Consider the following 14,022-nt stretch of genomic DNA (forward strand, 5'->3'; position numbering starts at 1 on the left):
AAAAACTTAAATATCTTCATGTCCAATTTAATTGCTTACTTAACCTCTAAACATCTGAACCCGTTCTCGATCATCTGCCACTGCAATTCTTGATGCTGACAACGAACAGAATCCGACCTCATTAACCCTCTACTGCTTCTGCTTCCGTTGCTGAGATTGCTTGCAATGCAAGATAGCTCCTTGAATAGAATTCTCTATCTCTGAGTTCGAACTCGTGCTTCTCTTCAAAAACTGCAATGGGGATACCCTAAACTAGTCGATGACTTTTTGTTCGAACTCTTCGCAGGTTGTCTCCTCATAGAAATCGAAAAAGATCTCCTATGGGCTATGGCTCGCCTCCCAGGAACAGAACCATTACTCTTCTTTTTAGGTCTCTCTGCTCGAGAATACCTCAAAATAGATCCTTCATCAGCAACTCTTGGCTCATCAGAACAGCTTGACTTCCCAAAAAATGATCTTAGATAAGCTCTCCAAGATTTAATCTTCTTTCCCAAAACTCAATCGTGTGTTCAATCTCAGTTTCTTGCTCCACGATTTCTTCTTCTCATCCTCCTCCACTGAACTTGAATATTCAAGAAAATAGTCTTTAGGGTTAGGCTCTTTACTCACTTGACAAGAATCTGCTGGAGAGACGGTGCAAGACTCGAAAGGGGTGTTACTCGTCACCGGAGTAGTAAACGTTCCGGTGGCTATAAAGGTGTGCTGTAGAATTCTTGGTCAAAGGTGTAATCTTCTATAAGCTTTTGAACCATTAGGAGACTTGGAGGTAAGTGAAGAGGAAGAAGCTTGCCTTTGTAGAAGAGTTCATCTGCTGTAAAAGTGGTTTTGTCTATCTCAACAAGAGGACAAAGATGAGACATTCGGAACTCAAACTCTCTAGGGTTGTTGTTGTTGTTGTTTTTGAAGAGCTTTGCGTACGAGGTTAGTAAAAGATGTGACTTCCATGTCTATGTAATCGTCTTCTAGATTAGTTGCCGTTTTTTTAATGTGTGTTTCTTCTTTTTGTATTATGTTTTAGTGATTAGTGATCTGAGTTAAGAGTAGAGGATGTATGTTTTATATATGCGAGTGAGAGTTAGTGTTAGGTTTTTTATTTGGTAAATATGGTACAACTGTGGAGTGTGGACCAAGTCGTGTTTTCATTTTACGTACATACATCTATAATAAAATAAAAAGAGAATAAAACTAGGATAGCACCAAACCAAATTTTTGTTTCCAAAGTAGCATTCAAGGATAAAGTCACAAAAATAGATTTCATTAAAGAGGTAAATATACATTTATACTTTTTGGGTTAATTAATCTAAACCTTAGGGTTTAGAGTTAAGGGGTGGGATTTTAGAATTAGGGTTTAAAATTTTATAAAAAATAAATACAAAAATAAAAGAGAAAAAGACTAGAATAACACAAAACCAAGTATTTGTTCCCAAAGTAGCACTCAAAGCTCAAAGTCACAAAAATAGGTTTCATTAAAGAGGTAAAATATACACTTATATTCCTTGGATTAATTAATTCAAACCTTAGGGTTTAGAGTTAAGGGGTGGGGTTTTGGAATTAGAGTTTAAAATTTTATAAAAAATAAATACTAAAATAAAAAATAAAAATTTTAAAAACAGTTTCAAAAAGTATTTTTAAATTATAAAAAGAAAATTTGAAAAAAATAAAACAAAATTTCGAAAAAATTTTTTTTTTAAAAAAATTATAAAAATTTCGAATCTGAAAACATATAATCTGAAACTATAAAAAAAAAAATTTTATTTTTTTATTTTTTTTATTATTTATTTTTGTTTCTTTATTTAATTTTAAACCAAGGGTATTAGGGATATTTTACCTTTTAATGAAGAAAAAAAGACTAGAATAGCACCAAACCAAGTTTTTGTTACCAAAGTAGCACTCAACGCTCAAAATCACAAAAATAGGTTTCATTAAAAAGGTAAATATACACTTATACACTTTGGGTTAATTAATCTAAACCTTAGGATTTAGAGTTAAGTGGTGGAGTTTTGGAATTAGAGTTTAAAATTTATAAAAAATAAATACTAAAATAAAAAATAAAAATTTTAAAAACAGTTTCAAAAAGTATTTTTAAATTATAAAAAGAAAATTTGAAAAAAAATATAAAAAAAATTCGAAAAAAATAATTTCAAAAAAAATTATAAAAATTTTGAATCTGAAAACTATAATCTGAAACTATAAAAAAATTTTGTTTTTTCATTTTTTTATTTTTATTTTATTTATTTTTATTTATTTTTGTTTGTTTATTTAATTTTAAACCAAAGATATTAGAGATATTTTACCCTTTAATGAATGTCATTTTGTGACTTTCTCCTTCTAGTGCTATTTTTGAGACATAAACTTCAAAATGTGCTATTATTGACAATTGTCCTTTAGTGAATGTCATTTTTGTGACTTTCTCCTTCTAATGCTATTTTTGAGATATAAACTTCAAAAATGGCTATTATTGACAATTGTCCAAAATAAAAAATAAAAATTTTTAAACAGTTTCAAAAAATATTTTTTAATTATAAAAAAAAAATTTCAAAAAAAAAAAAAAAATTTAAAAAAAAAAATTTTAAAAGAAAAATTATAAAAATTTCGAATCTGAAAACATATAATCTGAATCTATAAAAAAATTATTTTTTTTTCATTTTTTTATTTTTATTTTATTTATTTTTGTTTGTTTATTTAATTTTTAACCAAGAGTATTATGGATATTTTACTATTTAATGAATGTCATTTTTGTGATTTTTTCTTTCTATTGCTATTTTTAAGACATAAACTTCAAAATGTGGTATTATTGACAATTGCCCGTACAAAGATTTATTACATTTTTTAAAAAATCCACAAAAAATAAATATATTTAATTATGGGAGGTGGTGGGACCTACACAGCCTAGACTCCGAAACCAAACAAAAAGAAAAGGCTTAAACTTGGGCGGTCCGTTGAGTGAAGCCATAGAAACTTGAAAAGAAGGGAACAAGACAAAACCTTTTTTGGTCACTCCCAAAAATATCAGAAACTGACGGACACACTCAATCCATCATCACAGATGCGTATTCTCAGATATCTATGCCTCAATCCCATCTTAGAAGCTCTTGTTCTGCTTCAGTGGCGTTGATGATGCTAATGCGACAGTACGCTCGACTCTCTTTTTTTTTTATTAACACCTTTGTCTCTTCTTTACGCTTTCTTTTGTTCCCTAAAGTGTTTCTGTTTATCTTGATCACTGGGGCTTGTTGTTAATCTTAGTTCTACTACCTCATTTCCTTCAAGGTGAATTGCCCATTTTAAAAAGGGGAAAACTTTGCTAAAATCTTTGCAATCTCAGATCAAATTTTCTTAATTTATGTTATTTGGTTTCTATTTTCTTTCATTCAGTTTTAATAAAAGAGTTCAGCTTTGGTGTTTGATCTGTCTTCTTAACCATAATAACATAAGAGATTTGTTATTCTACTTGTGCTTTCAGGGATATTCATTGCCTAGATTGTTAAAATTTAGGGAAAAAGAGAGAAGCTGTGTGCCTTTATCTTAAAAAATGGCTGTTTGGTCACCATCAGTTGGGATAGGATCTTGTTGTCTTCTTCACAACGTCATCACTGAAGCATGGAGGTTTCCTTCCACCTGTTTCTCAACGTGTAATAACAATACTAAACGTGGATCCAAGACCTTGAGAGTTACAAGTGCGCTGCAAAGTTATCATCGGTTGAGTAAGATTTGTGCTTCAAAAACTTCTACCGAGCTGAAGGAAGAGGTATCTACGAGAAGCTCTCAGGTCGATGAACCAAAGAAGGTAACAACATCCTATTCGTTCAGGACCAAGTCCGGTGCTCTTGTTAAAGTTAAAGTCGAAAAGAAGAGAGAAAAGTACAGTATCATGGTTTATGTCTCATCGTTGGAACTAATTGGTGGTGATGATGGCAAGAGTAGTAGTCTGGTGATGGTTTGGGGTGTCTACAGGTCTGACTCTTCTTGTTTCCTGCCTCTGGATTTCGAAAGCTCCTCTCAAGACTCACAAACACACACAACGGAAACTCTCTTTGTGAAAGGATCCTTGTCTGAGTCAAAGCTTGGGCTAGAGTTTGATGGGAAAGAGTCTCCTTTCTCCCTATCGTTCCGGCTGAAGAATCCGAATGGTGGTCTTGAAATGCTGACTCACAGGGACACAAACTTCTGTGTCCCGGTTGGTTTCACTGCTGGCCGTCCATTGCCACTAGGCCTGTCCTCTGGACCAGATGAGGATAACTCATGGAACTTCGCCTTCTTTTCAAGAAATGCAAAGAGTGTGGTTTTATGCTTGTATGATGACACCACAACCGATAAACCTGCGTTGGAGCTTGATCTTGATCCTTATATCAACAGAACAGGTGATGTTTGGCATGCTTCAGTTGAGAAGACATGGGAGTTTGTTAGATATGGGTACCGTTGTCTCTCTGAAGAAGAAGCTGAAGATATTGTTTTGGATCCTTATGCCAGAGTTATTGAGAAGTTTCTTGGAAGCTTATCCAAAAACCCTTGTTTTGATTGGGGAAGAGATGTGTCTCCAAACATACCACTGGAGAAACTCATTGTCTACCGTTTGAATGTGAAAGGTTTTACACAACACAAGTCCTCCAAGTTGCCAACTAACATAGCAGGGACTTTTACCGGTGTAGCTGAGAAAGTGAACCATTTGAAAACACTTGGAACCAACGCTGTTCTCTTGGAGCCAATCTTTTCCTTCTCCGAGCAGAACGGTCCTTACTTTCCATTTCATTTCTTTTCACCCATGGACATGTATGGACCTTCCAATTCAATGAAAGAGATGGTGAAGAGACTGCACAGCGAGGGGATTGAGGTGCTTTTGGAAGTAGTTTTCACACACACTGCTGACTCTGGAGCTCTTCATGGAATTGATGAGAGTTGTTATTATTTAGATTCTAAAAGTTACGTGAACTGTAACTTCCCCGTTGTTCAGGAGTTGGTTTTGGAGAGCCTGCGTTATTGGGTGACTGAGTTTCATGTAGATGGGTTTTGTTTCATCAATGCTTCCTCACTCCTGAGAGGAGTACACGGTGAGCATCTCTCTCGTCCTCCCTTGGTTGAAGCCATATCTTTTGATCCTCTCCTGGCTGGGAGAAAACTCATTGCTGATTGTTGGGATCCACATGACATGAAGATGCCAAAGGAAGTACGGTTCCCTCATTGGAAGCGATGGGCGGAAGTTAACACAAGATACTGTCGGAATGTGAGGAACTTTGTGAGGGGGAGAGGTGTTCTCAGTGATTTGGCGACAAGAATCTGTGGAAGTGGTGACGTATTCACTGATGGAAGAGGTCCTGCTTTCTCCTTCAACTACATTTCAAGAAACTCAGGACTCTCTCTTGTTGACTTGGTCAGTTTCAGTGGCCCTGAGGTGGCCTCAGAGCTGAGCTGGAACTGTGGGGAAGAAGGAGCGACGAACAAATCAGCTGTTCTTCAGACAAGGCTGAAGCAAATCCGCAACTTCTTGTTTATACAGTACATTTCACTTGGCGTCCCGGTGCTCAACATGGGAGATGAATGTGGAGTCTCTACAAGAGGCTTGACATCACGGAAGCCCTTTGATTGGAACATGTTAGCTTCTGCATTCGGTGTACAGATCACGCAGTTCATCTCTTTCATGACTTCGGTTAGAGGAAGGAGAAGCGATGTGTTTCAGAGGAGGAACTTCTTGAAACCTGAGAACATTTTTTGGTATGCAAACGACCAAACTACTCCCAAGTGGGAAGACCCTGCTTCCAAATTCTTGGCGTTGGAGATCAAAGCTGAGAGAGAGGAAGAGACAACCGCTTCACTGGTTGAGCCAACAGAGCCAAAGAACAATGACTTGTTCATTGGGTTCAATGCAAGTGATCAACCTGAGAATGTTATCTTACCTCCACTTCCCAAAGGAAGCAAATGGAGGCGGTTGGTGGACACAGCTCTTCCTTCCCCAGGGTTTTTCTCTGTTGAAGGAGAGACCGTTGTAGCAGAAGAAGAAGAAGAAGAGATGAATCAACCAGTGATGTATGAGATGAAGCCGTACAGTTGTACTCTTTTTGAAACCATCAATGCTACTGCTTAGAAACTCAAACTTTTATCTGTGTATATGTTAAAGATTGTGTTATCATGTTTGAAATAAGAATATTTAATCAAATCAATTACTTTCCACAATATCTGATATACATTTAACAACCTCTCTTGTATCCAAAGCTTAATCACCGGTTCTATTAAGAGAGATGTCCACAACACATGCCTTTTATGGATTCAGAAGATTAACCTTTTTATTAGTTCATTATATATATGGAAAGAAAGATATTCTCAATGATTGAAGAGCATAAAGATAATATATTTCTTTCATTTAGTGTAGATAAGATAAGACTTGATGCTTAGGGTTTGTAACCTTGAGCCGTTACATAAGAGATTCTATAAGCAAAAATGAACAATGGTAGCTCCCCAAAATCTCAGGATAAATCACAGAAGATGAAGAAATCGATGAAACTCAATGGTTAGTGTTTTTGTTCCCATCAGAAGTTTTATTAGTACTAAATAAAGTTTTACAAGTCCAAAGTTTTTGACGCTCTGATGAACAGAGGACTCTGATAAGGAGACCGTGGAACACAAGCAAGTTCCAGAGGATGAGAATCCAAAAACAGATGCCAAAGAAGAAAAAGGATCTCAGGGAGCTTCAGACAAGAAAGACAAAAAGGAGAAAGTTCCAGAGAATGAGAACCCTAAGACAGAAGCCAAAGAAGATAAAGGATCTCAGGAAGCTTCAGACAAGAAGGATAAGAAGGAGAAGGGCGTCGGTTGCTGCAAAAAATGCAAGGCTAAAGCAAAGATGACGAAGAAGAAACTCAAAGGTGAGTGTTGTTTTTGTTCCCACCAGAAGTTTAAAGTTCACAACTCTAAATTTCTTTTTTGACTTTCTGATGAACAGAAGAGGCGTCTGATGAAGAGGATGAGAAACAAAAACAGAAAACAGAGAAGGGGAGTCAGAAAACAGATACCAATGAGGAAAAAGGAACTAAAGGAACTTCAGATGTGAAAGATAAAAAGGAGACGAGCATGATAACATGGCGACACAAGAGTACAAAGAAAGATAAGAGTCATGGTAAAAACTTGTGCAGCGTCAACCCTCCCTATCAAACCGGTAGGTCTATGTACCATGGTAGACCCAACTTTTCAAACCCGTGGAACATGTACGCACCACCGAGAGTTTTGTATCCAGCATTTGCGAAAGGGCCAATGTATGGACAATGTGGTGGTGGTGGTGGTGGTCCATTACAACCATACCAGTCCATGAATCCAGCAGCTGCAATGTACAGAGGTGCTATAATGTCACCATATCCTCCTATGGCAGCAGCTATGTATCCTCCCTATTGGCAAAGCAGACCGTTCACAGATGCTAATCCTATCACGCGTTACACTACCTACAGAGACAACTACACTACCCACCGAAACAACTACTCTTACTTCTTTATCTAAGTTTCCTCTTTAATCATTCCTTATGTTTTTCCTCTGTTTGTTTTTTTATCCAAGGGAGGAAAAAAACTAAAGGACAGAATAAAGGAATTTCTTTGTAGACTCTATAAACGTTCTTTTTTTTTCCAAAGAGAAAACAGAATATCCTTTGATAAAGATAATGGAACTAGTCATTCAACATCAAGCCATTACATGAAAATTTAAAAGTTTCCGAGTCTTGTTGATCAACAGATTAAAAGTTTGGAGATACAACGGTTTTGGCAGAATCATCCACCTCTGGCCTCTCTTCTAGCTGCATCGTGAAGTAAATCAACATCAACTCCATCAGGAGGTAACTGCACGTACCTCACCACTGATCCTCTGATGAAACAGTTTCTCACCGACAACTACACAATTCACCAGAGAAAAAAAAAACCATAAGCAAAATACAACTCTTTGAGAAGATTCTTAAAGTGTGATAAAAAGAAGAATTTAAGTGCCATATTAAGCTAAACACGCAGAGTATCATTCCACACAAAAAAAAATGGCAGAGAAACTTCACTTCAGAGCACAACAAATCTCAATGGCTACACAAACTGCAGTATACATAACAAAAAAACAAAAAAAAAAAGCAACAAACATAGAGAGATGGGGTTTAACACATGTGCAAAAGCCAAAGCTTTAAGCTTTCAAATTCAACAACAAGGAAGAAAAGCAAGTGTAGACTAGAAACAAACATAGAGAGATTAACTCTTAACACTAGAAATTAAAGTCACGCCTTTAGGCCACTAAAGAACAGTTCAAGCACACGTGAAACAAAGAAAAGCAAGGCCAAATTCGATGAAACTCAAGACTAAAACCTTAAAACTCTAAGACTAAAGTAATCGGGATTAAAGAGTTAACCATGTGAGGGTACTTGTCCTGATCAACAACACGAGTGTTCTCGAGCTTGATGTTGAGGTACTGATCAACTGAATGAAGTGTCCCTCTGATTGCTAAATCGTTCTTCAGCTCAACCGTCACTTCTTGTCCCACCAAATCCTTAAAGTACGAAAAGAACAACTGCACCCACCACAACCACCCAGACAAAAAAAAAAAAGGACAAATCAAAAACCCCTAAATCTCCGAAAGAAGAGACCTTTGTTCGGTCAAAATTAAGAAACCGAAAAACTCAGATTCATGAAGAAAGCATACAACTTTACCATTTTCTCTCTTTCTCTGTGCAGATTCCTTCCTTCCTCTGCTCGCAAATTCAACAAAGAAGGTTGAAGTGAAAAGACTTTGCGAGAGAGTAGTTAGTATATACCCTAATGATCTGTTTGGGTCAATTTGTAGTATCTCTATTTGTGTAAATAATAAACAATATTGGGTCTGACTTTAATAATTAAAGTAATATAGGGGCCTCAAAGAGTAAAATAATTTAAAAACTCAGGTGTGTCTTTTCCTTATCACCCAAAGCCAAACACAACTGCTTCACCTAATATCTGGTGGCGCTTTATATATGTTTGTGATTGCTGACGAAGAAGAGAAAATAACAAAGACGACGAGTTCAGGTTCTCTATGGCTTCTCATAGCTACCCAACTCATGGTTTTAGTGTTCAAGGAATCAACGATATCACCAAGGTCAGTTTTTGTGTTATCAGTCATGTGAATCGTTTGAATTTCTCGTTGAATCCTTCAACTATGTTCTTTTGATGTATATGAATGATTTAGAAGAACCGAGCTTATCTGGTGAATCCTAGAGGAAGAAGACAAGAGATCAAAATACCTGAAAACTCTTTTGACCTGAAGATACAACACTTGGAGCCATCATCATGTAAACCGCTTTCTTCTTTGAGAAAGTCTAATCATTTTCTGGAGTTTGACTCCACCATGATGAAACCAAATGTTCATGGTATGTGTCGTTTTGCTACTTATTTTACACCAAATTTTAATTTTTTTTTTTTTTTACTATTGATATGGAACTGATTCTGTGCTTATAGAGACAGGACAAGAGGAGGTAGTTGAGTTCCTTTTATCTACTACAGAAGACGAACTCAAAGAAAGAGGTGTTGATAGGTCTCTATTATCTCACTTGGATCAAGAACCAGTAAAGCCGCTTTTGGATCTCATGATGCTTAACCCACACCTCTCCATCACTCCGGATGCTCAAATCCTCTTCTCAAGTAGCAGAACTGAGTTGAACGATATGGTCTCTTTCATAAGCTGAAGAAGTCAGCTAGATGGAGGAAGCTCTCCCGGCTTGTACCGCAGTTTTCGAGGTAATTTTAATTCTTCATTTGCAACTTTGATCCGCGTCTACAAATCTCATCTTCTGCTCTCTCTCTCTCTCTTGTTCAACAGATTAGACAGTGAGGTACTCATAGAGACACTGCAGCCTGACGAGGTTAATCTTGATGTAGCTCCTCAGAAAACTAAGACCACCAAGCCTTCACGAAAGAAACAGAATCCAAAGCTGAGAGACGGAGAGAACGATCTCTACAAAAGAAATCATCTCCACGCATGTGAGAGCCTCATCTCGTTAATGCTAGGCAGTGAACAACACAGACAAACCACAATGCTATCTCTTAAGAAGAAATCATCATCATGTGGAGACCTCTCTGAGCTTTTGACTCGGCTCTCAATCGCCTTTGCTGGAACCGGCATTGCAGTGTTCTTCTCTGTGGTCTGTAGTGCTGCTTCCGGGAGAGTACCCTTTTGCGCAAACACGGTCTTCGACGCTGGCCTGAGTTTAAGTTTGGTGTTGCTCTCGTGGGCGGTGAGTAGACTCGGGGAAGCCGTAGTTGGTATTAATAGGAAAGTGATTAAAGGAGAAGAAACCACAAATAGAGTTGAGAGTAGAATCAAAGATGTTTACTTCAGAGCTGCAACAGTTATCATTATGGTAGCACTTAGGTTTCATTGAACATTTTAATCCCTGATGATTAGGAACTTGGAGTCGCACTATTTTGAGATCAAACAAATGTTTTGCATATATATATTCAAATCAAATTAAACAGAACATTAAAGAGAAAACAACAGAAGAATGGAGGCAAATGACCAGAAACTTACAAAAACAAGTACTCTAGTATGAAACTAGATTTAACCTTTTGATGGTGGTGACGATGATTCTTAGACGTCATCTTCAATGTCCCAACTTAAGTCTTCTTCATCTTCCTCTGCAGCACTCAGCCGTTTACGCAGCTCAGCTCTGTTTGGACTACCACCAGAAGCTCTACTCGCTTCCTTATCATCGATGCTGCTCATATCCTCTATCTCGTCCCATCCCAAATCCTCTTCTTGAGTTGTTGCAGAAGCAGCACCATCTGGCTTACCTGACCCTTGTGCTAATGAAGAAGCAGCAACATCTGGTTTATCTGAGTCTTCATGGGATGGAGCACTCTCATCAGATTCTGGAACAGCCTCGTGTCTTTTGTCCGAATCTTGAATTAAAGACTCATCAGCTGCAGGAGAAGGAGCAGCATCAACTACTATTATTGATTCTGGAACTTCCTCACTACCAGTTTCCTTCTTCTCCTCAGAATCTGTATCTGTCTTCAAACCAACATTGCTCACTTCAGTCACTGAATCTGCACTTGCCACATCATCTTTCACGTCTCCACTACCAGTATCATCACTCCCCTCAAGTTTCAATCTTGAAACATCTTTGGCAACTATCTCACTAGTCTCCTCCTCTTCATCATCAATATCCCAGCTCAACTCTTCCTCATCATCCAAAGCTGCTCGTTTCACAAGATTAGCTCTCAAATCCTCAGCTTGCTTAAGCTTATAAACCTTATAAAAATACCTAAACCAAAACGTCTCGTGATCAACCACACTAGGAACAACCCTCTTATACACTCCTCTCATCTCCCCATTCCCTTCCAACAACATCTCCATCTCCTCACCTTTCTCCTCCAAAGAAAACTCAGATTCCCACTTCTTGTACTCATCTGAATCATCCTCAGCCTCTTCGCTATAAGTACTAACATCCCCTTGAACAGCGCGAACCTGAGCATCGAAACGACTATACGGCTTCGAGCTAAAGCTATCACGACGATTACTACCGCTAGTGTTGTTATCAGAAGAATCAGATTCGTTATCACCAGCGGCTAAGATCGCTTCTTTACCTTGAGCGATGATCTCAGCCGTGCCTTTTATCACCGAGCTCCCAAGCTCGTCGATGGCGTGTCCCACGGTGCCGAGCGATCCCTGCGCGACTTCGATCTCTTTCTTTAAACCTGTCCCGAACTCTTCTAGATCTCGCCGGTACGTTTCGATCACGGACTCGGATCTGTCGGCTATGGTTTTCATCAGACCGCCGAAGCTCCATCCTCCGTCGTCGTCGTTGGGATTAGATTGCTCATCGGACTCTGATTCGGTTTCCGGAGGATCTGGGTCGTCGGAGAAGACGGAGGTGAAGAAATTCATGTCAGATCTTAATGGATGGTTTTACTACAGAACATTGCTTCTAATACAAACTGTTTTGTCTTTTTTTTTTTAATTCGTATTTTATTTAATTAAATAATGTTTTCAGAAAAAAAAAACCGAAAAGGCCTAAATAGGCGAGTTTATAAATGGGCCGTAAGGTAGTTCGGCCCAACAAATAACCCAAAAACCCTAGAATGTACCAAAGGGAACAAACGTCTGGGGTTTTTGTTGTTCTTCTTCTTCTTCTTCACTCCCAAGCTTTGATTCTGAATCGCCATTGTTGAGAGACTCTAATGATGATGAAAAAGATACAGCTACCGTTTACACAGACGCAGAAGGTGAGGTACGAGAGAGCAATCGAGCGGCTACAATCACTCTCATCGACGGTAAACTCCGACGCTTCTGTTATCGTAACAGACACCATTCCCGTTAACCACGAAGACGCCTTCCTCAAGTAACTTCTTCTCCTTCCCTCTCTCTCGAAAACCCTAGCTTCTCGTTTCTGGATTGAATTTAAACTTTAACGATTGGTTTTTATGAATAAAGGGGACACGGGACTTCCGAGGTCGACGGCGAGCTGCTCGCGACGGTTTGTGGAGTTGTTGAGCGCGTGGATAAGCTCGTCTATGTACGCACCTTACGCGCCAGGTGCTTTGGTTTGGTTTCCTCTTGTTGAAATGAAATTAATTAGTTACTCTGATGAGGTTTTAGTGGAACTAATGAATTGATTAAATGCGTTTTAGGTACAAGCCTGAGGTTGGTGATATTGTGGTAGGACGTGTCATTGAGGTCTGTATTGTTGTTTTAGATTTTGAAATTGAGAGATTAAAACCACATTGCACACTCGCTTAATCTTAAATTTATTTAGGTTGCTCAAAAACGTTGGAGAGTAGAGCTCAACTTTACTCAGGATGGTGTACTAATGCTTTCTTCCATGAACATGCCCGATGGTAGTCAGGTATTACAGTAGTGATTCTACAAAGATTTGAAATTTTGAGTGTTATCTGCCTCCCATAGTGTTTGTTGGTTTAGTGATTTAAGTTTCTCTGTATTGGCTCTGCCTCCCTTAGTGTGTGTGTTGCTGTTGCTTATAGTGTATGTTGGTTTAGTGATTTGAGTTTCTATGTATTGTGGCAGAGGCGAAGAACGTCTGTAGATGAACTCAACATGCGGAACATCTTTGTAGAACATGATGTCGTTTGTGTAAGTCGTATGATTCCATTTTTTTTTACATGTATTCGTCTTTGAAACACAAATCCAGGCTCCTCATTTGATTTGTACAAACTTTGATTAGGCCGAAGTTCGCAGCATTCAGCACGATGGGAGCTTGCAGTTACACGCAAGGAGTCAGAAGTATGGAAAGGTTGGTTCTGACTCTTCTCACATTCTCAAATTGCTATACTAAACAATGGTTTAATCAAATGAATCTCCTTTTACAGCTTGAGAAGGGACAGCTTCTCAAGGTTGATCCCTACTTGGTTAAGAGAAGCAAACATCACTTTCATTACATAGAAAGCCTTGGCATTGATTTGATTATCGGCTGCAATGGTTTCATATGGGTCGGAGAACACGTCGAAGTCAGAGATCCTGTGATGATGATCGATGATCAAAAGGATGCTGAGATGATCTCTTCCTCCTCCACCAAAGAGCAGAGCCATACTCCACTCGAGACTCGACAAAACATATGCAGAATCGGGAACGCCATACGCGTCTTATCTAACCTAGGCTTCACCGTGACTGTAGAAGTGATCACGGAGACTGTAAACCTCAGCAACTCAAAGAATATCGACATACACAACATGCTCGGGTCAGAGTTTCACGTAGTGGTCGCAGAGAATGAAGCTGAAAGAAGACGTGAAAAGAGGAAAAAGTGAAAATCCCCCACTGAAGCGCCATCAAAGAGAGACTTGTAACGTGTATTAGATCACGTGGGCTTGTTTTTGACTTAAACATCTAGAAAGCTCCAATTTTAAATCTGATTAAAAAAAATATATAAGCATGTCAGAGTAAGATGATGAAACCGAGTTGTGTTTTGTATTTTTTGGAGATAACTTTCCTTTTGCGTTTCATCAATTTTGTCAGTATTGATTTTGTTACCTAAACTTGGCTTTGTAATGATGCCAAAAAAAAAACCTTGGCTTTGTAATAATGATT

The 14,022-nt window shown here is 38.2% G+C and overlaps 6 protein-coding genes and 1 pseudogene across 7 annotated transcripts; 4 read left to right on the forward strand and 3 right to left on the reverse strand.

The window, feature by feature from the left end:
- Window positions 1-31: 31 nt before the first annotated feature.
- LOC103844707 lies at window positions 32-1,158 on the reverse strand (annotated as a pseudogene).
- Window positions 1,159-2,857: 1,699 nt separating this feature from the next.
- LOC103844518 (isoamylase 2, chloroplastic) lies at window positions 2,858-6,155 on the forward strand. 2 transcript variants are annotated; one of them, XM_009121308.3, is made up of 2 exons: window positions 2,858-3,270; window positions 3,464-6,155. In XM_009121308.3, the coding sequence occupies exon 2, from the start codon at window positions 3,533-3,535 to the stop codon at window positions 6,077-6,079; it is 2,547 nt and encodes an 848-aa protein (XP_009119556.1). In that variant the 5' UTR covers window positions 2,858-3,270; window positions 3,464-3,532; the 3' UTR covers window positions 6,080-6,155. The 2 variants fall into 2 exon arrangements, with proteins under 2 accessions (XP_009119556.1, XP_009119555.1); XM_009121307.3 differs by having other exon boundaries at window positions 2,859-3,131.
- Window positions 6,156-6,421: 266 nt separating this feature from the next.
- Window positions 6,422-7,678, forward strand: LOC103844516. Its single transcript, XM_033282466.1, has 2 exons — window positions 6,422-6,857; window positions 6,935-7,678. Exons 1-2 carry the CDS (start codon window positions 6,836-6,838, stop codon window positions 7,480-7,482), a joined length of 570 nt encoding a protein of 189 aa, XP_033138357.1. The 5' UTR covers window positions 6,422-6,835; the 3' UTR covers window positions 7,483-7,678.
- On the reverse strand, window positions 7,596-8,800 carry LOC103844517 (sm-like protein LSM2). Its single transcript, XM_009121306.3, has 3 exons — window positions 8,661-8,800; window positions 8,362-8,520; window positions 7,596-7,865 (listed from the first exon to the last, which is right to left on the reverse strand). The coding sequence occupies exons 1-3, from the start codon at window positions 8,661-8,663 to the stop codon at window positions 7,746-7,748; spliced, it is 282 nt and encodes a 93-aa protein (XP_009119554.1). The 5' UTR covers window positions 8,664-8,800; the 3' UTR covers window positions 7,596-7,745.
- Window positions 8,801-8,924: 124 nt separating this feature from the next.
- LOC103844514 lies at window positions 8,925-10,434 on the forward strand. The gene is given in 5 exon segments (XM_009121302.3): window positions 8,925-9,081; window positions 9,172-9,352; window positions 9,441-9,650; window positions 9,653-9,719; window positions 9,802-10,434. Coding segments are annotated over 5 exon segments (1,083 nt in total). The 5' UTR covers window positions 8,925-9,018; the 3' UTR covers window positions 10,364-10,434.
- Window positions 10,380-11,931, reverse strand: LOC103844515 (BSD domain-containing protein 1). Its single transcript, XM_009121303.3, has one exon. It carries the CDS (start codon window positions 11,866-11,868, stop codon window positions 10,570-10,572), a length of 1,299 nt encoding a protein of 432 aa, XP_009119551.1. The 5' UTR covers window positions 11,869-11,931; the 3' UTR covers window positions 10,380-10,569.
- A 66-nt stretch (window positions 11,932-11,997) lies between these two features.
- On the forward strand, window positions 11,998-13,970 carry LOC103844513 (exosome complex component RRP4 homolog). Its single transcript, XM_009121301.3, has 7 exons — window positions 11,998-12,322; window positions 12,415-12,516; window positions 12,612-12,657; window positions 12,737-12,826; window positions 13,006-13,071; window positions 13,163-13,231; window positions 13,308-13,970. Exons 1-7 carry the CDS (start codon window positions 12,162-12,164, stop codon window positions 13,740-13,742), a joined length of 969 nt encoding a protein of 322 aa, XP_009119549.1. The 5' UTR covers window positions 11,998-12,161; the 3' UTR covers window positions 13,743-13,970.
- Window positions 13,971-14,022: the final 52 nt, after the last annotated feature.

This window comes from Brassica rapa, chromosome A10, assembly GCF_000309985.2.
Source record: "Brassica rapa cultivar Chiifu-401-42 chromosome A10, CAAS_Brap_v3.01, whole genome shotgun sequence".
Classification (NCBI taxonomy): Eukaryota; Viridiplantae; Streptophyta; class Magnoliopsida; order Brassicales; family Brassicaceae; genus Brassica; species Brassica rapa.